This window comes from Zonotrichia albicollis, chromosome 5, assembly GCF_047830755.1.
Source record: "Zonotrichia albicollis isolate bZonAlb1 chromosome 5, bZonAlb1.hap1, whole genome shotgun sequence".
NCBI classification, from domain to species: Eukaryota; Metazoa; Chordata; class Aves; order Passeriformes; family Passerellidae; genus Zonotrichia; species Zonotrichia albicollis.
This window is the reverse complement of record NC_133823.1, coordinates 37,062,210-37,085,911: the sequence shown is the minus strand read 5'-3', so window position 1 is coordinate 37,085,911 and position 23,702 is coordinate 37,062,210. Positions and strand designations below refer to the sequence as shown.

The following is a 23,702-nucleotide window of genomic DNA, read 5'->3' as shown; positions in this document are numbered from 1 at the left end:
AATTAAAGGGCCATGCAGATGTGAAGGATTCTAATAATGAGAAAACTACTATTTCTTTTTTCCACCCCAGTTCTTCATGTGATTCATTGTAAACCTTAATATACTCCTGGCAATCCACATTGTTCTGTTGCACAGAATTTTACTGCTCCATACACATAATAATGACGTACTGAATATAGATATGGTTGAGAAATATGATAGAGAACCTACTGGACTGATAAACCAATAATATAATCACAAGTAAAATACTCATAAGTTTCTAAAACATGACAGGAGATGAAAAAAAAGTTACTTTCCTTGTGCCTTAAGAAAAGCAATTTGAATTGCCCTCCTTCCTTAAAAAAAAAAAAACCAGCCCCTATGCAACAAAGTCACTTAAAAACAGATGTTATTCTGAGAAAGGAAAAAAAAGCACAATGGCAAATATGCAGACAGAAGCACTCAGACAAGTTGAAGATATTTCTACTAGCATACAAGAGAATAATACAATACTGAAGAAAGAATGGTGAAAGATGTTTAAAAGAAAATTGAGTAAAAAGATCTACAAGGGAAGCACAAAGGCAGCCGAGAGGAAGCACCTGGAGCAGGTGGGAAGGCAGCACAGGGCCCTCAGACACTGCTGGAAAACCAGCTGGGGTGCTGGAAGGTAACTTTTGAATTAATGGCTGGATGAAGTGCAACTGAGCTCTCTCTGAGGACATGCATTCCTTCAGGGGTGGAAAACACCCTCAGGTGTGATCTCACTTTGTGAGAGCCACTAAAGCAGTGGTGCATGTCCAGACAGGTTATTTCTTTTGTGTAAAAATTCCATACTGTAGGGAAAAATGTTGCATGTTTTTTCCAGCACTTTTTAACTCTTTTATCCTTTGTTCAACAGTTAATCATTCATCTCACATGCAGACGCAACTGTGCCACTGTCACTGCAATCACATCCTGATGCCACTCTACTATTATGTCCCTCCACTTGTGCAAAAAGCATTTTTACACACAGCACTTCTGCTGAAGTCCTGCTTGCCGACTGCCTTTCACCTCCTGAACAAAAATACTTTCTCTAATGGGATGAAGTGTACATGAAACACTGCAGAGAACACCCTTGCTATACTGCTTTCAGTAGTTCATTTATATCATTAATTTCTTCAGAAAAATTTGAAATTCCAGAGTTGACATTTGACTGTTAAATATATGAATTTTAAAATATAACCTAATAACATTAACTACATTTGGGGGAATAAGAGCCTTCTTTATAGAACAGATTTTTTTTTCTGCGCCAATTGTTAGCTTCAGCTCTTAAAATCTAGCCATTTGCACAATATTGTGCATTAACAGCAGGCCTACAAAACTGTACAAAGTCGAAGTAAAAAGGATTGAGAAAAGCACAAATCCAGATGTTAACTTCCACAGCGTGAGTGTAAAGAGCCTCTTCATATCAAACACACACATTAAAGACTCCAATATTTCAGGTCAAGTGGGACCATCTCACCAAGAAGTCTGAAACCAACTACCCTCTACAGCAAAAATGGTCACATTTGTGGAAATTAGTGCCATTACCAGTACCAAATCTCAGTAATTTCTGCTTTTAATCCTCTTGTAAGGCTATTAAGGTATCGAGGAATATCTCGGTTCCTAGGGCCAGATAAGTAGCCTAGCACCCAAAAGGTAAAGATTATCCTGCTCTGTTAAAAGCACATAAGATTGATACTTTTCTGTATCTTCTGGCCTGTCTGCAGCTGAAAATTCTCCCAACAGCCAAAGCCAAAGAGAAAAGACTGTGTGGTTTTTTTTAACAATTTTCATCTTTTCTAATAGTTTTCCTGCCACAAGAGGGTAAGAAGGATCAGAAGCAGGCAGGATGTCAGTTTTCATCCCCAATTATAAAGAAACTACATTTTTAAGTACTCGTGTTTGTGTTTTTGCTGATCCTTCTCCAGATGTCTAGACTATTCTCAGAACAGAAGGGTTAAAGAAAATTCTAGATTACAACTGTTGTAATATGGATTAGGAGCAAAATTGTCTCTTTTTTGTTTCAAAAAACATACTCGTTGCATAGCATTGCATTCCTTTAATGTGAAGACACTAATATTAAAAAAGAAATATGACATGGTTACTTTAATTATGTAGAACTGTAATTGGCATTTATTGCATCGGGCTTCAGAGGGATAGGAGCATGGGGTGGAAGCTGATTTTTTCATTAAATAGCTGCCCCAAGGCAGATACATTCTGAACAAAGCACCTTTTCATGAGATCTACCTGTCCCATGGAGAGAACAACAAAGGGAACGAGGAAGGGGACGTAGGAAGCCTGAACAAGGAGAAAATTATATGAAAAGAGTCCATTAAAAAAAGAGAAAAAGGGATAAAAGAGAAAGTACTAACTAGGATGGAGTGGCATGGTATGGTCTAATAAAGGTTAAATGACTTAATAAGAAAAAGAAGCTTTCAAAGAAGAAGGGCAAAAAGAGAGAAAGGAGGAAATTAAAAGAACACACTTAAAGGATAAGAAGAATTAAAACTAAGATAGAACTAGGGAAAAAACCCAATACCCAATCTCTCCAAAGAATAAAAAGGCCAAAAAAAAAAATCATATCCATGGCATACAGATCACTTCAGGGAGTTAAAGGCTCGGGCCTGTTTGCATCTGTTTAGTTGCATATTTGACTATATGGCAATCCTCAGCACTTTTTGACTGCTTAAGGAGCATTAAACAGATGAGTCATGAAGGATGAAGTTAAGGGCAGAGGAGTCCAGGACAACCTCTGCTTTCCCATCTACACTCATTTCTTTCCTGCTTTGCCTCAAGGTGGCTACCAGCAGTTTGGGTCTGAAAGAGCCTAAAAAGAACATTTCCTTGCCTTTTTTTCAAAGATGATGCATGGTATTAGAAAAAAATGTCCCCATATCAGTTGCATATGCTGCTAGCGGAATGGGGGAGTCATGCCTGCTCCTCAGTAAGTAATCTGAACAACTACAGAAATTGATACGGGGTGCAGATGAGCAGTCCCATTATTTGTATGTTTAGTTTTCCACTGATATTCCACAGCAGCAATGGAAATCTTTATTCCTAGGGTGGCAAACAACAAATACACCAAAAAAAGGGGATCTAGTTTTCTAATGTATTCTGTGGATTCAAATCAGAGGCTTTGCTGCATCACCCCCTGGCTTCGCCCCTATCTCACGGTCTCTATTAACAGACAGCTATGGCAAGGGGCAATGCAAACAGCACACCATTTCAGCACTGTTAACCCTCAGAGCAATGGAGCTTTGCACTTGGAGGCAGAAATCATGGCAAAGGAGCTGGCTGGTGCTTACATCAGCAGACAGCAAGTTTTTGAGTGGTAGAAATAGTGCATCTGCAACTACTTTTATCCTTTACTATTCAACATCTCCAAAAGAACCAAACAGCACTGATGCAACTGGGAAAGAGCACTGCATCTAGAGGTTCCTGTATTTCATACCTCTCAAGAGGATTTCCCAAAGGCTGCCTCCAAATGCCACTGAATCGTTCAAGTCTTTGTAACCACAGGAATATGCTTTTCACATTTCTTTAAATTTGTTTTCAGCTCTGTTGTAATCATGGTAGCGCAGTAACAGGAAATAGAAACATATGCATATATTAACTGCAACTTAATTCTGCCAGGATATAAGACATTATTTGCACTTGTGCAAGTTGAGAATCACTAATCATCATCACTAAGATGAAAGGCTAGTGCATTGTTTATAGACTATTTAGTATTCACATTTGATTATTTCAGGATTAGTGTCAGAAAAATTATATACTACCAACCATACATAGCCCCCCCCTTGAACAATCTTTTAATCATTCTCTGGATTTTCTTTCTGTCTTCAAATTTCTTGAACTTTTTGCAGAAGCAGTATTCTATCCATTACTCAAAAATACACAAATACACGGTAGTTTAAGATTCCAGGTGCAAAATATATAGCCACACTCTCTTCCTAAGATATGACAGAACAGATTAAATCTGGGGTAGCACACCATACAAGAACACCAACACTGCTAAAGCATGCATGAAGGAAGGAAGCTCCCCCAACTTCCCTAACACAAAACTGGTACTACAGAACACTTCCCTTTTAGACATAGGTGGTTTAAATGCCCAAGTATAATCATTTCATTCTTTACTAGTTTGAATTTTAACTCTTTCTCAAGGAATTCTATATAGACAAAGGGGGAAAAAATATCTGGTCTGTTGTGGCCATGATCATAGAAAGTTACTATATGACAATGAAGCAAAGTTGCACCCAAAGCTCAAGACTATTTCAAAAGAACTTTCAGATAAATTTATTTAACAAATGTTGATCTGAGTATTACTAACAATAAAGCAACTAGATGAATCTGGGCAGCCTGTACTGTTTTGATTGTTATTCTGCTGGTCTTTCTGTACAAAACCAGCTATTTAAAATGTCTAGCTAACTGTATAAATCTCTGTAATAGGGCAAGGAAGTACTTCCCTTTCAGGCTCAAAACTGGCTGATTCCTCCACCCTGCCTAGCAAAGTCCCTTAGGGCCTCCAGTCCAGAAGGCTTGCAAGGCAGTTTATTCTGGAGGGCTTTCTAGAAGCTAGAAAGGAGTTGTAAAAATATCTAATCTATCCTCCATCTCTGCCTTCCTGTTTACTGGCTTAGGTAAATAATAGTAGCCAGAATTCACTACAATAAGGAGAGACATCCTTTTAAATGGGAGACCAGATTAAAATAAGAAATAATTCAACTGCAGTGAGGAAGACATCCATACATGATGCTGTGGTGCATTCTGATGCCAATTATTTTGAGTTATTCATATAAAACTATAAACAAACAGAAAAATATTCCATATTACACACCACTGATTAAAGGCCTTGAGGCAACAGAACAAGAAGGACATCTGAACAAAAATATTGCAGTGAATTTTGAAATTTTGAAAACCATACATTACAAGGCATAAGTAACCTTTATACTGTAGTGCTTGAAAAATGCACAAAAAAGATTTGAAAAAGACCTATTATTTTTGAATTATCCACACAAATATACCACAAATGCTGAATATCTGAAGGCACATTAAGAGCTAACGTACTTGGAAACTGAAAATTATAAGGTATCAATTACTTTTTCTATGGGTGAATACTTTTTTCCTGAGCATTACTATATATTCCAATGTCAACAACAAAACAGTGAAGTGCTTCTTTCTAATTTTTCAGTAGCAATAAAAATAAACAGATCTTTGACATATATCAGACATAACAAACAACTTCTTGACTAATATACTGCTGCTTTAAGAAACCATATCTTAGCTTTTCCATTCCTTTAATCCCCATCTAGAGTGCCTGCTGGCAAATCAGCAGCATGTCGGGAAGGGTTGAAGAACATGAAGATATAGAAGTGTGAATTCCATGAAGTCTGTCGCTCCCTCTATGTTATATATTTTTGGCCAGTAAAACAATGTGAGTACTTAGCTCCAAAACCCCATGTTGTGCATCTCACCCCAGTAGCAATTACAGGAAGAGTCCAGCTGTAAAAACCTGATGGAGACGCTGTGCAGCTTCAAAGACTCAAAAGCGCAATTCATTAGAAGTGCTTCACTTGTTTTCTGAAGCAATTTTGAAGCTGGTGTACACAGAGATGGGGGTGCAAGGTCACCCCTAGCATCGCCTTCTCACCACTCTGCAGAGGACAAGCTACCAGAAAGTAACCCAGAGACTCAAGAAATAGCACAAATAGTATTTTAAAGCTTTCCTGAACACAATCTAGGATGCTGCTGAGGAGAGACAAGGAAGCATTCAACAAAAAACCCCTTGTGGTTTCTCTACATTTAAGAATGAACAGAAAAACAAGTCCCCTCACACCAACTGCTAGTGACAAAATCAAGGGAAAGCTTTACTCTTCCTTGAGCCTTTCTGAATGAGCTACAAGACTCAACCAGCAGCAGCTGATATTTTGTACTCAGTGATAAGTCAGCCTCCTGTATATTCAGATATATGCTTTATTACAAATAAATTCCACTGTATGTTGTTTGAATAGCTACTGCAGCGTTAAATTGAAGCTTCAAGAAATGCATACAAAATAATATTTAAGAGACCATTTCATGTAAAGTCTGCAGGTTATGGCAATAATGGGATAAGTTTACTGCTGATTAATGCAAAACAGAGTATCTTTCAACACAAAGATGAGTTGGATTGATGGCAAAACTTACAGTAACTGACTTCCTTTTAATTTGCAAGTATTCTGCGATTACAGTATTTCCAAATTGAGGACTTTGTTTTGTTTGGTTTTTTTAATGATAACAAAGCATCCTGTTACATAAACAGAACTGTTCTTTGACATTGCATCTTGCTACTAACTGTTATGGGATTTATCTTCAAGAGAAGAATAGCAAAAAGAGGCAAATTAATTCTGTTTTCTGTAACTGTAGCAGGGATACTGGTGCAAACACACAGAATTCCCATGGAGAGAATATTTTTAGTCTTTTGTAATAAATGATCAGCAACTTAGCAGGCAGAAACATCCTTACTTTTTTCTTTCCCCTCCCTGGCTCAGAGATCATCTCTCGTACCTATGAATTCTAACGATTAAAATAATGCTACCAATTACTTTGCTGCATTCCAGGATGCATAGTCAAGTATGTAATGCAATAAACTATGCCTGAATGGTCTGTTTACCCCAAAGCAAGTTACAAGGAAAACTCTTTCGCCTTAAAGGACTTGTCTCTTTGGAGCGTACAGGCTGGCAAAAAGCCAAGGGAAGCTGGTGCTTAAGCAACCAAGACTGAGCAGTGCCTGCGTGCACTGCAATCTCAGCCAACCGCAGTAAATGTTATTGGAGTTTTTGTGCTGTAAAATTGCTGCTTTCATGCCCACTGCATCTGACAATAGGAATCCTTGGCTTGCATGAGAAAGGAAGGCTGATGTGCCTTCTAGTCAGATCTCTGCATCCTTAAAAAGCAGGGTTACTACTCCTGTGTACTCCTAATGGGTTAGTGACAAATAAATTCATGTCAATGCTATGTCAGACACAGAAAGATACTAAATGGAGAAATTCTTTGTATATGAGAGAGAAGAGCAGAAGACTCATGCTCAAGGCACAGTCCTTAGGCTATTAAAACTATTGATAATATTTAAAAAGATAAAGCATGTTAAAGGTGACAAATGTTTAGCCTTTCACTTTTCAAAGCAACTTTTGAGATAATGGTTTTCACAATCGTCAATGCACACTATTTTTTTTTGCTTAGTGACTCAAGCACAAAATCCTTACCATTCCTCCTATGAAAGACTGCAACAAGCATCTGCCAGCTGAATTTCATAAGAGTCCTGTTCACTTTCAGCAAGCAGCATGTTTAAAGCACTGAAACATGATCCTAAAACTTACAGCTACTGAGAACAGAGTTCAACTGGAAACCAAAAGGCGATGAGAAGACAAATCAGAATTTTAAAAAATTTTCTCAAATGATCCGCGTTTTTTGCTGCAGGAACTTTTTAACACAACAGAATAAAACATATATTGCAGGTGCATCACAATGACCAGATTTCTGTATTAACCTCCACTAGCAAGTTCCATTTAATCCAACAGCAATTCCACAAAAGCACAGAATTGGGCTGTAGCGATTATTTGAACTATAGAATAAACTAGATATTAAAAAAAAAATCAAGATTTTATTAAAAACTCAGTATCTTCAACTCATTCTATGTTTCTGGAAGAACTCTTGTATTCACAAATCCATCAAGGATTGGTGAGCATTAGAGCTCACAAGAAAGGGTTGTAAAACTGTAAATTTAGACTGTTGCCACCATATGATGAACACATGGGAACATGTGTAAGATCTTGAGTCCTCCCTTTCTAATGATGGCTTTTAAAAAAGATTTTGCATTGCAGTATAGAGTTAAAAATACTAGACCTTTCCCCAAAATAAAAAAAATGAAAAATCAAAATTAAAAAGAGCTTAATGTGATGATGTGACACACTTGCATCTGCTCCTGATGTTATACAAGTTATTTGCTGTGCACTCACATAATATTTGTTCTTCTGGAAGTCAGCATAAACAGTACCTGGGTGAAGTCCACAGATTTGTAATTTATAATGAAAATAAACCCCCTGTACGTAACTGTTTCCTTGTCCTCTTACCTTCTGTATTACAGATTAATTTCTAAAATAAATTTCCTCCAGCCTACTCTCTGCACAAGAGCACTACATCCTTGCTCCTGATTGCGACTTCAGGATTTTTCCATTAAACTGTGACAATTTAAATTCAAGCTCCTTATCTTGCAATTAGGAAATGTCTGCTCTGTAATCAAGCAGTCAAAGGAAATGATGTGTGTGCAAGCACTGGCAAGAGGGAAGGATGCATTTTTGACTCCTATGTTCATCCATCACACCAGGTACACGTTAGCTCACTTAAGTGAGCTGACATTTGGGTGCAGCGTGCTTCCTTCAGTAAAACTGCTTTTATGTTTCACTGTATTTCAGAATGAATCTATCTTCACAGATTTTCTTAAACTGCCTGATTTTTTGTAATATGATTTTTGATGGGGAAGGAGGAGTGGAGAAAAAGTCTCCATATCAGATCATATCCGCACTACGATGCACAGTTGGCAGGTTGTCCCATCTGGCATGCATTCGAGTATAAGATGGATAATTTGTCACTCTGAATCCTTTGATTTGTGAAAAGGCCAAAATCATCTCTGCAAAGATATTTTGCGGCTAATGATACAGGAGGTGTGGGGGAGACTGTTCTTTGAAGGCTACGAAGGCCACAATCTGAGGAGAAATAATTGGGTCTTGGCTCTTCTATTAATTAACATAGTAAGAGATTGAAAACTACAAAAATCTCTTAGGAGCAAAAGATGACTTACAACAATCAGATATGAGAAGTAATTGCCCAACACTTTGCAAAATTTGATTTTGGAGGGGTGAGGGTGAGACTGGGGAACTGTAATTTGCTCTTGGCAAACAGACTGAATGCTTAATTAAACAGAACAAATGTACATTTTTGTACATTAAGGGAACAATGTTGACAGAATTTTGGCTTAAAAACCAATGAAAGGATAAAAAGATGGATTCATGAAATTGAAATCAAATATCAAAAAGAGATAAAAAATAAACTGGCTAGCATTCAAGACACAATTTTCAAGTTTTTAAGGCAACTACATTTGCCCCAAGCAAGAGGAACAGATAAATCTGTTGATCTGTAGTTCCTGAAAGATATTTGCCTTCCTGCAATGTCTGACTTTGGTCCATAAGAGATTTACATGCTTCTGTAGCTACCAAGGAAGGCTGCAAGCACTGCTACACACTGGCTGAAACAAAACTGTCTCTGGCCTGAGAAAAAAAGTCAGCATGTATTTTTATAACATGAACTTATTCTGTATTTACAGAAAGCTTGTCAAATAACTCTATTCAGCATCGTGGGCATTGTGAATTTATGGGTATCAAACATTTTTGCTTACAAAATATTTACATGAATATGTACATGCCCAGAAGACATTGGCAGTTTTCACTGAGAACTGGGAATCTTATTTTGTAATTTTGCAGGGTATAAAATGGTCTAGCACATGGGAAGGGAAAGTGGCTGTTTTGCAAATGATTTATTGTAGAAGGTCTGGACAATTTCAGAGTGAGGTCTGGGCTACAGGACAAATCATTTTCTGTTCCATTTAAACGGGCAATGCATTTCAACATGCAGGCTGCCAACCTAACAGGCGAAGCCATAGCTTAGTAAGAAAATCTCTGTCAAAGTACAAGCTTACATAGACCTGATCTGAAATACACACAAGTACTACTAGAAAAGCTCCAGGAGGTTATCTCAGTCCACCTTCTCCTAATTGAATGTAGATTTGTTCTCAGCAGTATGATTTATATTTTTGTTTGTTTTAATATCATGTTACAAAGCGACAGAGCTTCTGTTACTTCCTTGGGACAGACTGATATCTTAATGTAGTTCACTGTTAAACAGTTTTTCCTAACCATGTGCCTAATCTTTCCTTTCCTTATTTTCATCCTGTTACTTTTAATTGCATCCTCACACCACATGCAACATGTTCCATTCTATCTTTGGTTATTAGCTTCTCTTTGCCAGCAATTAATTACTGCTTAGGCCACATATTAAGTAAGCCACAGCTAAATCTCCTACCTATTCCCCTACAGTAATACCTCTAACCTCATAATTGTTTTCATGCACATATATCTGAACAGCAAAACAAAGAGCAATAAGAGAATTTGATAGGAACGTTCAGCCAGATGTCTGAATTCTAAACTTATATTCCATTGATGCTATGCCTAGGAATCCCTCTTTGCTGATATATTTATACACCCAGCTCAACCAGTACTTGTGAGTCAGACCATGCTGCAGATTAGTGCCTAATTAAAATTCTCTATGACCATTTCTCCTTAGATTCTTCCTGAATGCACTGCACTTCAGACCAGCTTGTATTTTTCAGTTCTAATTTCACTTTATTAGTTTCTGGCTATACAATTAATGATCTTTCCTTGCCCTCTTCTATTAACATTTTGTCTCTAGTTGGCACTCAGAACACTTGCTATTTAGTATCATTGGAAAATCTTTAGTGCCATTTTTACTCATCCATATAACTAATAAGGATGTTAAATAAAATCGAGATTATAGGATATCCTCACGATGTTCTTCAATACAACTCCTCCTGGTCTGAACTATTAATCTTAATTTATTATCATGGAGTATTTCAAACCAAACAGGTCTGAGTTAATTTTTGAAGTAACATGTCTTAGGGGCAGTGTCAGACCTGAGGACAAATTGTGTGTACTGGTACAACAATGACAAAATTTAATTTATCATGAATTACGAGATAAGAGATAAAAATCTCATTAAACAATGTGTAAGACAACAATGAAAATAAGGCATGTAGATACCATCAGAGATTCCAGATGACTGACAGTTCTGAGAATGATGAAAAGGAAAAGAAGTAAATATATGTACTCCACTGAAAAATACCTAAATGCTTTAAAGCATTTAATCTCATGACTTCAATTTTGTTTCCTTGTGTCCTAGAACACCCCCCACACCCCCTTCCCTGTCCTTTTGTTCCCCCATAACCTGAACCACTAAAATGCAGTTCATTAGAGCATGGGGCTGGTAACACCAACATTGTGGGTTCAATCCTTGTGTGGGCCATCCACTTAAAAGCTGGGCTTGATGATCCTTGTGGGTCTCCTCCTACTAAGAATATTCCAGGAAATCCAAAGAACTCCTCCTTCTGTGAAATCACATGGCTGGTGACAGCCTGGCTGCCAGGTTCTAGCTCACCAGTACATGCAATTTCCTTTGTGAAGTAACTGTGGCAAAGCAGAGATGGAGTAAGGACTGGGAAGTGTTTAGTAGGCACTAAAGCAGGACTACCAAAAAGCCACACAAAGTACTTCCACATTGGCTAAGACTCAATTTGCTATGGGCCTCTTCAATATTCACAGGTTATTTCCAACATTCTCACAAGCCAGTTGGGTATGAAGGGGAAAATCCCATTTTCCTCTTCCCACCCTGACAGGAGCTGCAAGGGAAGACAAGATGCCTTAAAAGTCACTAGCATCTTCCACTAACTTATAGCACAAGTCCCTGTGTGCACTTCCAATCACACTTCCATTTCATTTTGCTCTTGGTGAAAGAAAAAGGTGGAAGTGAGGCAGATTGTTTAGTTATGCTGCCTATACATGAATTGTGGTATCTATGCAGAAAACATGAGATGGAGGGAAAATCTGAAGAGTAAAAAAACCCTAACAAACACCTAATAAAAGTCACATCTATGCTCTGTACATGTGTTATATCTGGTCTTTACTTGTGCTAGCCTTGAGCATTGGGCACCTATTCCCTCAGGTACCTGTACAAAAGCAAAAGGTTCTGACATTGGCTTCTTGACATTGTGGGATAATAAAAACAATAATTTCTGTATGGCAGATACTTTTGTATAAGCTCTTCCTTCAAGTTCTAATCAATCATCATGAAATAAAGTCCTCAATTTATAGGAGAATTATGCCACAGCACATTTGGTGTCTGTAGAGTGACATGTCCTACAATGAGACCTCCGAATGCAGAGAGTTCAAATACCTTTTCATTCAACCAGCTTTATTACATTATTTTTTCTCTTTCACAAGTTTGAATTCAGAGTTGGGCTCTAGATTTCCAAATTTGTAGGAAGGCATAGCCATTTTAAACTGAAAAGCCCATCAATCTGTAATTCCCATGTGGCTGGAGTAAAATCTTTTTTATTGTACATTACCTGGAGGATCCTTGATCAAGGACAACTGAAAACCAGTTTATGTTATACTGAATGTCTTTCAGATCTTCCCACCACACAAATTATCATCACAAACTGTTATTAAGAAACATGAGAATCTTGATGTTCAAATGCACTATACAATTGCTGCTGTGAAATACATACTTCTCTATTTTGCATTTTCTGGTTCTCCCACAATATTTCCAATTTAGGGGTAAAAATTCTCAAATCTGAGTTTCTAATTCAGATTCTTCAATTTCATTGTCAGTAGTAAGCATTAAATATATATACCTTGTCTTCATACTCTCTGCTTAAACTAAGAATTTAGCACTTTGTTTTTTATTATATTAAACTCTGTGTTAAAAGATGAGCTGCTACTAATTTCAATAAATTCCCCTCCAAATTCTAACTAATCTGTAACTTTTAAGGGAAAAAGATTAGGAAACTTTTCAAGATGCCTAAATACAGATACTACATGACTTGTATTTTTATAAGCAGACTTAGTGACATAAGGAAGCCCTCCAACTCAATCACATTTAAGAATCCTTTCCTCTCAGCTTCCAGTTCACTCTACTCTCCCTCTCACCTTAACAACTGTTTCATTTCCCTGCACATGTATTCAGAAGTCCCTGTTCATTATAAGCCATTTTGCTGCTCTTTCTAAAAACAATAAATGTAATAAATAAATTGTTCTGATAGCAGTGGGCAGTCAGACTGACTGCTGGAACAGTTCATATACTGAGCTGCACCCTGAAGAAGAGGAACAAGTAGAATTAGAGACGCTGTCTAAAAGAAGAGTTGTCTGATAGTCCTAAAATTTATCTCCTCCTGAATTTCACTACTTACTAACACAAACTGTTCTTAGAGAAATTAAATTATTCCTATTAAACTGTCCACAACAGTCCTCTCTTGATCTGAATTTTTAAAGCTATTAGTAATATCTCCATGAGACCTTAGCTTCTGTGGTGAGCATCTGATAACTCATTGTACTAATTCTTTTTGCTCTTTTAGCTAATTGCAGAAAAGGACGCTAATTCCCATTGGTTAACAAAACAAGCTAATCAAACCCAGCATCATAGAGTAATATAATTCTTCACACATATTCAGATACTCTAAATTTGAAGTGAGCCAATCAAATAAAATACATTGATCAAATGAACTCATTCTAAAGGAAAACAATCAGATGTTTGAGTAGACTAAGATGATGTTAATTCAACTTACTATTCAAATAAAGTCAATATAACTGAAAGCAGTTCAATAATATAATTGTTTTCAGTCAGCACCTTTTTTATCCCTAAATGCTTCAGCAGTGATCCCCCATCCTCTGCCAACATAAACACTGGACAAAGTCATCTGGAATGTGGCACTGGACTTACTTTAAACCCATTAAGATTAGATAGCATTGAAAGCTTACATGAAGATGCAAAAGAAAAGACAACTAGTGAAAAAAACCCCTTCTTTCTGTGAAAGTGCTACATATGCTTCAGTACTGACCATTTTAGCTAAAGAAACTGCAATAATCAAATAATAGCATTCTAAAGGCCACAGTTAAATGATATTGACTTAGAATTGGAGAGATCCACATACTGCACTGCAATATTACACAACCATGCATATTGCCAAGTAGAAGAAAGCTGTAGCTCACTTACTATATTCTCCTTTTCCCTGTTTTACAATGAACATACTTTCTCCCCACTAACAGGCCATCAGAATATCTTATGAGAAACCAACCATAAGCAAATCAGGTAGATAATCCAAGCAATATTCATTTATTGCTGAGTGAAAGGAATCTTTCTTCCAGTAGCACAAAGCCTCATTCTGCAGGTGGCTGTAGAAATGCAAGTAGTCCACTACCTAAACACCTATGATCTTCTCCTTACCCAGCAGAAAAGCAACAAGCCTGACTTAAATTATGGCAGTCCCTATACATACAGTATCCATGGTTAGCAAGCTGAAGCACTTCTGAAAACAAGTCTAATCTTGTGGAGAGAAAGATCACTTGACAGCAGGAACTGCAAACAGTTCTACCACACATATACACTGAAGGGGTGAATATCAGACATCTGCAGGTAGAGGAGAACAGTGGGAAGACAGAGGGAAAAGGAAAAAGAACACAGACTTGCAGAGTGCACTGTGTTTCCTCCTGCTTAGCAAAAGTCTTACAAAGAACAACTGTCTCAACAAATACCACGGTGCTAACTCTGGTCCTACTTGTCAACAAAACCCCTCTGATGTTGCTCTGCTAAAAGGCTGAGACTTGACTTGACAGAGGATCAGATGAAATTAATTTAGCTTGTCTGGAATGGAACAGGTTAAGGAACATTCCTGAAGGTTGGTAAACTCACTGGCAAGCAACTGTTCAAAATTTCAGAAGCAGTAAAAGGACCAAAATCTAGAGGAATGATGAACACTTATTAACTTCCTAAGAGATGCAAGATGACCATCCCAATTATTCAAAATTTTTAGCAGTTTTGTCTTGCTTTTGCATTTTTCATTTATAAAAGAAGGGTTGGAGGGTATAGTAATCTAAATATATTGACTTATTGAACTAAATCAGGCTATCTTTTGGATAATGCATGTATTTTCTAACAGACTTCATATTCCTAGAGATAAAAGAAAGCATAGCATACCCTGATAATGACAATGCATGACCATTTTTTGAGTTCTTCACGGATTAAATACTGAGCAAGTTGAACATGCAAAGACAAAGTTATCATAAATTTTAAAGAACTTAATCCAAATGTGTCAAATTCACATACATGAGTGCTCTCAGCACACTGGCCTTTTAGACATAACACCAAAACACCAAAGCTAAGAAGAGAAGCTCAAATTTAGTGCCATGCTTGGCAAAATCATTCTGTCCAATCAGCTGATGTGCAATCTGCAGAAAAATATTTCTCCATACCCCCTCTAGTGGTTCATCTGTAGGTGAGATTTTAACAATCAAAACACAGGAATGGTTCTTAGAATATGAAGTGGCTTGTTCCAAGCTTTGCTGATCTACCTGAGAAGGGCTGTGAATTAAAAAAATTATTCTTCCAGTGTGCCTATGCCCATACCAAGAAAATCTGTTCAGTCATGCAACAGAAATGGAAACCTGTGGCTAAATGTATATTTCATATCAAAAGGAAAAAAAGGAAAAAATAAAGAAAACAAAAAAAAAGAAAAAAAAGAAAAACAAAGAAGAAAGAAGAAAAAGAAAAAAAGAAGAAAAGAAGAAAAAAGAAGATGAAAGAGAAAGTAAAAGAAAAAAAGTGGTTTCTTTGGGCACAATGTTTAAGCAGGCATTGGTGTTTAAAGTATGTCGCTCCTTTTGCTTACTTATACTGGTTGGAAGGAAGAGAAATGTGGAAACATACATCTCAGAAGCCACCACTGCCTCATGTCATCTCTTTAGAGCTCTCTTTAGAGCTTTTTTCCACAGTCTTGAGTAAAAAAGTACTATCCAGTAAAAAAAAATCCTGCTCTCCTTCCCTTAGGAAATGAAAGGAATGGCTGGAACCTGCTGAACTTGACGAGGTAGTAAAAGACAACTTTTACATTATTCTGAAGCTAAATATCATGACAGTTTAACCAACTTCAGTCTACCCTTTAAAATGTACAGCTAAAGGTTAGTCACTTGCTAAAAACTACATTACATCATAAATCATTAATAGCTACTGCTTCACATCAGCATTGCCTGTTAAACAACTTAGACAAGATTTTCTATATTAGCACTTATTTTCTACTCTTGCTCATCTTACAGTAAAATAGGACATTTTGTGACATTTAAGGAAAAACCAGTTTAAAATACAGAGTAATTTTGATATATTTAAGTTTTGTTAGACAATTTCTTAAGAAGATGGAAAATAAAAGGGTATTTAAACTATGGACAAAGTGTCCTCTTCTTACCATGACCTGGGACAGATACTGGATTATCACTGGTCTGCACTAGATATGAGCCGGCAGTATAGTCCTCATCTGTATCAGAGTCCTGAACTGGCTGGCTGGCATTATTACTTAATAACCACCTCTGGTTGTCATGGAGATTGGGTGATGGAGGAGGGGAGTGTAAATGTTCAGTAACTGATGGACTAGATGAGGAGGATGGCATGGGAGGACCTATAAAAAAATAAAAAGCATTTAAAATATGGGTCAAAATACCATATGAAAAACAAATAATTAATTTCTTGTATCAGCAAAAGATGAATATTCTACTTCAAACAAGAAAAAAAGATGGACAAAGAAAATATGACAACTGCCTGAAATAAACTGGTTTAAGTGTTTTAGAAACCATAACAAAATGCCATGACTTGATATTTCAATGAACAGTGTTTATCATACAGGATTGCTTCTTTCAGTGGGACACTCCTGTCTAAAATCTACTAGTGAAACAGAGTAATACAAATAAAGCAGGCACAGAGACAGAGAAACAGGACCAGTCTTCCAAGCTCACCCATACAGGGAAACTCACTGCTGTAAATTTCTACCACAGGAGTTACTCTGACAGAACTTTTGGTTACCAGCAATGTTTCTCAGACACATATCCTATTTAAAACCTGTCAAAATGTTTCACCTGTCAAACTTGTGTCCATCTGCACAAGTTGTCTTAAAAAATGCATACACAATTACTACATCCCATTCCTGAATCTTGAAAATATCTTAAAGTCATCATGGAGGAAGACAGATTTAAATAAAGCCTTAGGATATCATTACAATGCATTTAGTCCTTCAATGAAACAATAATTAGACCAGAATGCAAGAGACAAAGAATTACCTAATCCACCCAGTGAATACAAAGGTTCTCTATAGTCTTTAGTGAGCACAGATCTTACTCAGAGTAAGATTGCTGGACTACTTTAGAAATAAGTGTTGTTGCCTGTAGGTGGGGAATGTGCCAGAAAATGAAGCTTTATTACATAATTTATAATAAAACCAAAATTAGATTAATCTGCATGGTTACAATTCACAACTATAAATCTAAATTTAAATTAGAGGAAAAGGGGCTTTTTTTCATCATATAATGATTTGGTTTTATGACACTTAGTAGTATAGTTATGCTGCAGAAGTGCTGTGCTTCTCAGTGTTAATAAATCATACTGGCACCAGTAGCTTGAATTACTTTCCCTCCACCTCCCTTGTACACTGCTAGAATCATGCTAATTATTAATTTTTTTCTTTCACATTCAGTTTATACCATCATATAGGATCTTAAATATCTCTAAAATATGTTGCTAAGTCCTTACCAATTGGCCTCCTTGAGAAGAAACCTATGACAGCCTCACCACAAACTATTTACTTAATACTTCCACATATAATTCAGCCCTTCTTGTGGTGAACAGCACATATCATTATAATTTAAGATGGAGGCTTGGTCCTGGAAGGAAAGTGAGCACTTGCTATTAGTCAAGTAACTCCTGTATAAAATCCAAGGTTTACAATAAGGGAAATAAAAAGTATGGAGGAATGACATTGTACAGGGCTCAACTTGTGAATTTAGAAGTAGAGAATGGGCATATTTTGTAGTTCGAGATAAAATGCCAACAGGTTTTCTTGCTACACCTTAACTTTTTACATTGCTTGCTTCAGTAGCCTGAATTTGTGGTTATTTCTTGATGGACTATTTAATGCATTATTTATGGTATACTTAAACCGATTTAAGTAGTAGTTATATTTCATTTTTTGAATAGTTCCAATAAAAAAAGTAGGGGGTTTTGTAATATTTATTTTTTATCTTGGAATAAACCTCCTTTACTTGCTTTGGACCTCTCTTAGAGGAAAGCTACAGTAATGTGTTCCAGATGTATATGTATTGTTTGAAGCAAGTCAACATTTCAGTAGTATCCTTGGACTTATATGTAACACTTCTCAATATGCTTCCTTTCTCCTTCTCAATTTACACTCATTACCTTTCAGGCATAACAGAGCCCTGATTGCACAAATCATAATCAAATACAAAATATCATGCTGCCTGAAAATGTGTCGTGTCCAAGGTTCTTAACTGTTTTGTAAACTTCCCCATTTATTCAAATCTATTAATTGTCTCAGTGTGACATGGCTAGCTGACACTGCACTGCAGCGAGGAGTAGCCATGCAGAACATGCACCCTTGGTTTACTGAATTTCTCAGTTCAGAACACACCGCGCGTCAGGTGCGGGGTGGAAGTGCAAGGGTATTGGCAAAGCTCCCACCACTACACTCAGCAGGGACACATCTCTGCTACTGCAAAAATCAATTGATTAGAGCTGTGAGACCACCAGGAAGTTATGCAACTTTTTATAAATAAACCTAATTCCAGCAGGCAGGTCTTAAAATCATTGAATCATTTAGACTGGAAAAGAATTTTAAGATCATTGAGTCCAACCTTAAACTCAGCATTGCCACGTCCACCACTAAATCATGTCCCTAAATGCCACCTCTACATGTCTGTAAAACACCTCCAGGAACAGAGACTCAACCACTTCCCTGGGCAGCCTGTTCCAAGTTGTGATCACCCTTTAAGGGAAGAATTTTTTCCTAGTATTCAAGCTAAACTTTCCTGACACACTGCTAGCTCATGTTTAGCTGGCAGTCAACCAGCATCTCCTTTTCTGCCAGACAGTTTCTAGCCAGTCTCCTCCGAGCCTGTAGCATTGCATGGAGTTGTGACCCAAGTGCAGGATCCAGAACTTGGCCTTGTTGAACATCAGACAAGTGGCCTCAGCCCATTGATCCAGTCTGTCCAGATCCCTCTGTGGAACCTTCTATCCCCAGTAGACCAAAATTCCTGCCCAATTTGGAGTCATCTGTGAGCTGAACGAGGGCATCTTCTCCAGATCTTCTCCAGATCACTGATAAAAAATGTGAACAGGACTAGCCCAGAGGAACTCTAGCCAGACTGAGACTAGCCCCAGTACTGAGCCCAGAGGAACTCTGAGTAGCCACCATCCATCCACCACCACCTCTCTGGGCCTGCCCACCCAGTTTTTAACCCAGCAAAGAGGACACCCAGCCACACCATGGGAAGCCAGGCTCTCCAGGAGAATGTTGTGGGAGAAAGTGTCAAGAACTTTAAGTCTTGGTAGACAACATCCACAGCCTTTCCCTTATCCACTAAGGGGGTCAGTTTGTCACAGAAGGAGACTGGGTTGGTCAGGAGGAATGTGCCTTTTGTAAACCCCTGCTGGCTGGGCCTGATCTCCTGTTTGTCCTGTACACGTTGCATGATGGCACTGGAGATGATCTGCTCCATGACCTTGGCACTGAGGTCAGGCTCACAACTCTGGACTTCCCTGGAACCTCCTTCTGGCTCTCCCTGTAGGTAAGTGTCACATTATCCAACTTCCAGTCACCTGGGACATTCACACTGCTGCTGGTAAATGACTGGAAGTGGCTTGCTGAGCTCTTCTACCAGCTCCCTCAGTACCCCAGGGTTGAGCCCCATAGATTTGTGGGTGTCTAAGTTGCATAGCAGGTCATTGACTACTACTTCTTGGATTACAGGTGCTTGTTCTGCTGCCTGTTCCTGTCTTCCAGCTCAAAGGGCTGGGGACCTTGAAGACAACTGGTCTTACTACTAAAGACTGAGGCAAAGAAGTCATTAAATTACCTCAGATTCTTCCTCATCCTTCCTCACTGTATTTTCCACCTTCACCCAATAAAGGATGGCTATTCTCCCCAGCCCTCCTTTTGCTTTCTTGTCACAAAGTTACATGGCCTGCAGAGAAAAGGGAGCCAGCTATACGATGAGCCAATTTTTCACAAGAACCCTAGGCCAACCAGCTGGGACACCTATTTCTGTACATCTTCATCCAGAACCAGCAGATTTTTGCAGTGAGCTCCTCTTTGATTCCAAGTGAAAAGACAGATAGCTATCTATACTGCCATTTATAGAATAAGCTACACATTAAGAAAAAAAATACTTAAAACACTTTCTAGAGGAATCGTAAATGATGTGCATATTCCTTTCAAATTCTTTATATGAAATGAAAGGCATTTAAAAATATTTGGCAATATCACCTCTTGAAGTCTGTACAAACTCATTTGTAAATCATAAAAATAATTAAGTATAACAAAAGCCAATTAGATTGATTATGACACTTTTTCCATATAGCCTAGAAGCATACAACACTACGAATATTTCATTCTAAGAAAACTCAAAAAATAATACTTCTGATTTTCTCCCCATTCTGCTTCTTTTGGTAACCACCTAGCAAAACATTTGGTTCTTCTGCTTTGACTTTCATGCCTGTATTTTAGAAAAGCAAAAGTTCTTGTTTTTAATATGTGAACTTGATTCAACAATAAGGTATTTTTTTCACAGGCAAATATACTGGACTTAAGAGTACTTAAATCTCATGGTTTAGGTCCGTTATGAGGAAAAAGACCCTTGATTTTGTTAGCATTTTCATAATTGAAAACATATGACTTTAAATGACCTTTCTGTACTTCAAAAAAATTAGCTTATGTGAAGATGCAAAATACAGCCAAACTCCAGCAAGAACAGATTCAATACAGCAATATGTGAAGAGATGAATACATTTGGATATGAATACATAACGATATGAGTCCCCAAAGAAAGTAAAATACAATGAAAATAGGTTGTAAGAGGAACATTAAAAAAGAAATACACCTGAGTTAATAATAGATACATTAAATACATATGTACAAAGTAATTACATAAAAAAATCTGCAGTGTTTTCTGCCACAATCAGCACTGATTTAAAACGTGGCACAAATGACAAGTTGGAAGCAGAACTGATGTCACATATTGAAAAGCTCAGTGGAACAAGTATGGTAAGTGCAACCCATAAAAAGATAGCAAATAAATAATGGGGAAGACTGCAACAATGGACTGGTAGTAATGTACAGAAATTTCTATTTTAAGTACATTAAGGCTCAACTAAGTCTAAAGCTGAGCCTCTGTCAATTGGTGCTACCCAACTTCCCCAGTTTACAGTTATGTACAAGTTGCCTTGCCTTAAAAAAAAAAAAAAAGGAAGAAGCTATTCACAGCATTTAAGCTTATTTACATGGTATTTCAAAGAATGAACCCAACAACTGCTCAGCTTTCATCCTCTATGGGTCACCAGCTGCAAGAGAGAAACACTTTGCTTCAACAACACCAGTGAGTGCCAGGATGAACTGCATCTCCATTAGATGTATTTTAGAGAAAGCAGTGCTAGAGACTTTTAGAAAATGGCATTTAAGAGAAAAGTAGGATGGGAGAGAAGCAGTAGTCATGACCTCCTGCTGTTGCAGGGTGGGTGAGCTGAAATAGAGACTCTGGGTCATCTGAGGAGCCTTAAAACACGTGCACTTATGAAATCTTCCTGCTAGATTCAAACTCTTAAAGCAGAGAGACTTTGCTGGCAATGACACTAAGAAGAAAGAAAAAAAAACTTGTTTATTTTCTATTCTTATTATAAATTAGATTTTTCTGACTATAATTCATGAAGCAATGAAAACTTTCTTGAGCTGAAATATGATCTTAAAAATGTGTAGTTTTCATTGCTTCATGAATTTCTTTAATGCTGAACTGTTGCTCATATATCTAGACTGTCCCTAAAATTCTGGCATTATCAACCTACTTCCATAAGATGCATTGCAAGTTACATACTTTGAAAAGGTAATTTCACTATAAAAATTTGAAGGGCCATTATTTTCACCTCAATCAGGTTGCATAAATCCTATACTCAACTTACGCACAACTTCTGATGGCTGCTTAAAGAATACAACAGTAGACAGCTCTGTTTAGGCTGTTTAGCTATGGCAGAACAGTGCAGTTTTCCATTCACAGTGTTGGCAGCCCCCTTGTCACTGAGACTGCAGAAAAAAAAATTCCTCTATCTTCATCTCAAGCACACAGAAGGAGAGGCTTATTTTGAAGTGGTAAAGAGATTCTTAGTGACTTCAATGTCAGTAAGAAAATTGTATTATATTACAATTTGCAAAGTAGATATCTCTCTACTGAAATTAATGGGATTTTTGCTGGTGAGTTAATGGAAATGAAGATTTCATGTTATATTAAATGGCCCTACTATGTCATATAAACCCAAACCCAGACCCCATACTGTGGAAAAACACATTATAATGGATCACTAAGAATAGCTATATATCTGTTTTGTGCTCTGCTGCTCACAACATGACAAGGCAGGTTGCTGTTTGGGTTTTTTTGGTTGTTTTTGCTTTGTTTTCAGGTTTTGGTTTTTTTTTTTAAGAAAACAGTTTAAGGGTCTTGTAAAACTTGGATGAGACAGACAGCGGTTTTTGAAGGTCAGAAATAACATGTCTTCTGGCTAAATTAATTAGAAACCAAAACACTTTCAAACATGAAGGACACTTACAAGCCTTCTGAATCAAGCTGAGATGACTCTTTGCAATCTGTTCTAAGACTTCCCAGTGTGCTGAAAGCTGTACACACTCTTGTTAAAAAGGGCACCTATACCCTCCTAACAAGTTTACTGATCGCATCCCAAAATTTCAATTTCTAGTCCATCACATGAAGATTCACCCAAAAAAAGCTCCTAAAAACCCCCAAGCCCCTGCACCTGGTATGTAGAACCCTTAACAACTGCATTTTGGACCTTTTCATCTCTGCATATAAAACAGTAAGTCAGTAACAAGTGAGTTTTAATTTTAAACTAATTTTTCATTATGGACTTCCTGTATGCTCTCCAACCTGTATGACTTGGCATTGGCATTTATCTCTCTGCTGGATCCTGCAGCCTTCTGCAGCCAACCTGCAGTGACAGTTATCTCTTAATTAATACTCTACATGCAAATGGAACTACCAAAAAGTGCTGTTATATAGCACACAAAGAACAATTATTTATAACCAACACAGTTCTCTTTATCCAGAACTGACCACTGCAGTAGCTACTGTGAAGACCTCCCCAAGGAAATACATGCATAGACAGTCTTCCAAATATATAGACACATATAACTAAGACTGTATTAATCCATCTACAGTGAAAAACAGTGCAGTGAGACGAAATTACATGCCAAGAACTCTTTTTAAAATAAATACTTTCAAATGCATGGAAATGATTCTTGTGATCTGTTGTGGATTTTCCATTTGTGTTTTGCTTTATTTGTAAGCATAATGGATAATGACCCTTCTACCCATGAATGGGGAGGTATACTTTTGAAGTTTCAAATCCTTCTGAGTGCTAATGAACTGTGCCTTCATGTCAGATGCAAACTTTAAACACAAATTACATCTATTTTTCCTATATTTCTTTAAAAAGTTAGCATTTCTAAACAAAACAGATGTATTATATTGACATGTATTCTAACTCACAAAAGTTGTAACTACTTCTATAGGATGTAAAAGCTAAAACAGTACAAAAACCATAATCAGAGGACATTGATTTGAAAAACAAAATTAATCCATTAGAAAGCCACACAAATAATGGCCTGAAATATTGTAATTTTTTTCCCTCTTGGGAATATAATAAGCAGAATCTGTAATATAAAACTGGCAATTATCTTCCAAAAAAGAGAGAGAGTTCTTAAGAAA

At 37.2% G+C, this 23,702-nt stretch overlaps 1 protein-coding gene across 39 annotated transcripts in view; it reads right to left on the bottom strand.

Annotated features, from left to right (window-relative positions):
* The window catches only part of TENM3 (teneurin transmembrane protein 3), a 1,287,129-nt gene that overhangs the window by 156,189 nt on the left and 1,107,238 nt on the right, over positions 1-23,702 (bottom strand). For 26 of the 39 annotated variants that reach the window (XM_074541312.1, XM_074541314.1, XM_074541319.1 and 23 more), the window contains one exon: positions 16,115-16,324. The exons of the other annotated variants lie outside the window; for them this stretch is intronic. In XM_074541312.1, the coding sequence (XP_074397413.1) occupies positions 16,115-16,324 (210 nt within the window). The remainder of the gene's footprint in view (positions 1-16,114; positions 16,325-23,702) is intronic. 39 annotated transcript variants of the gene reach the window in all.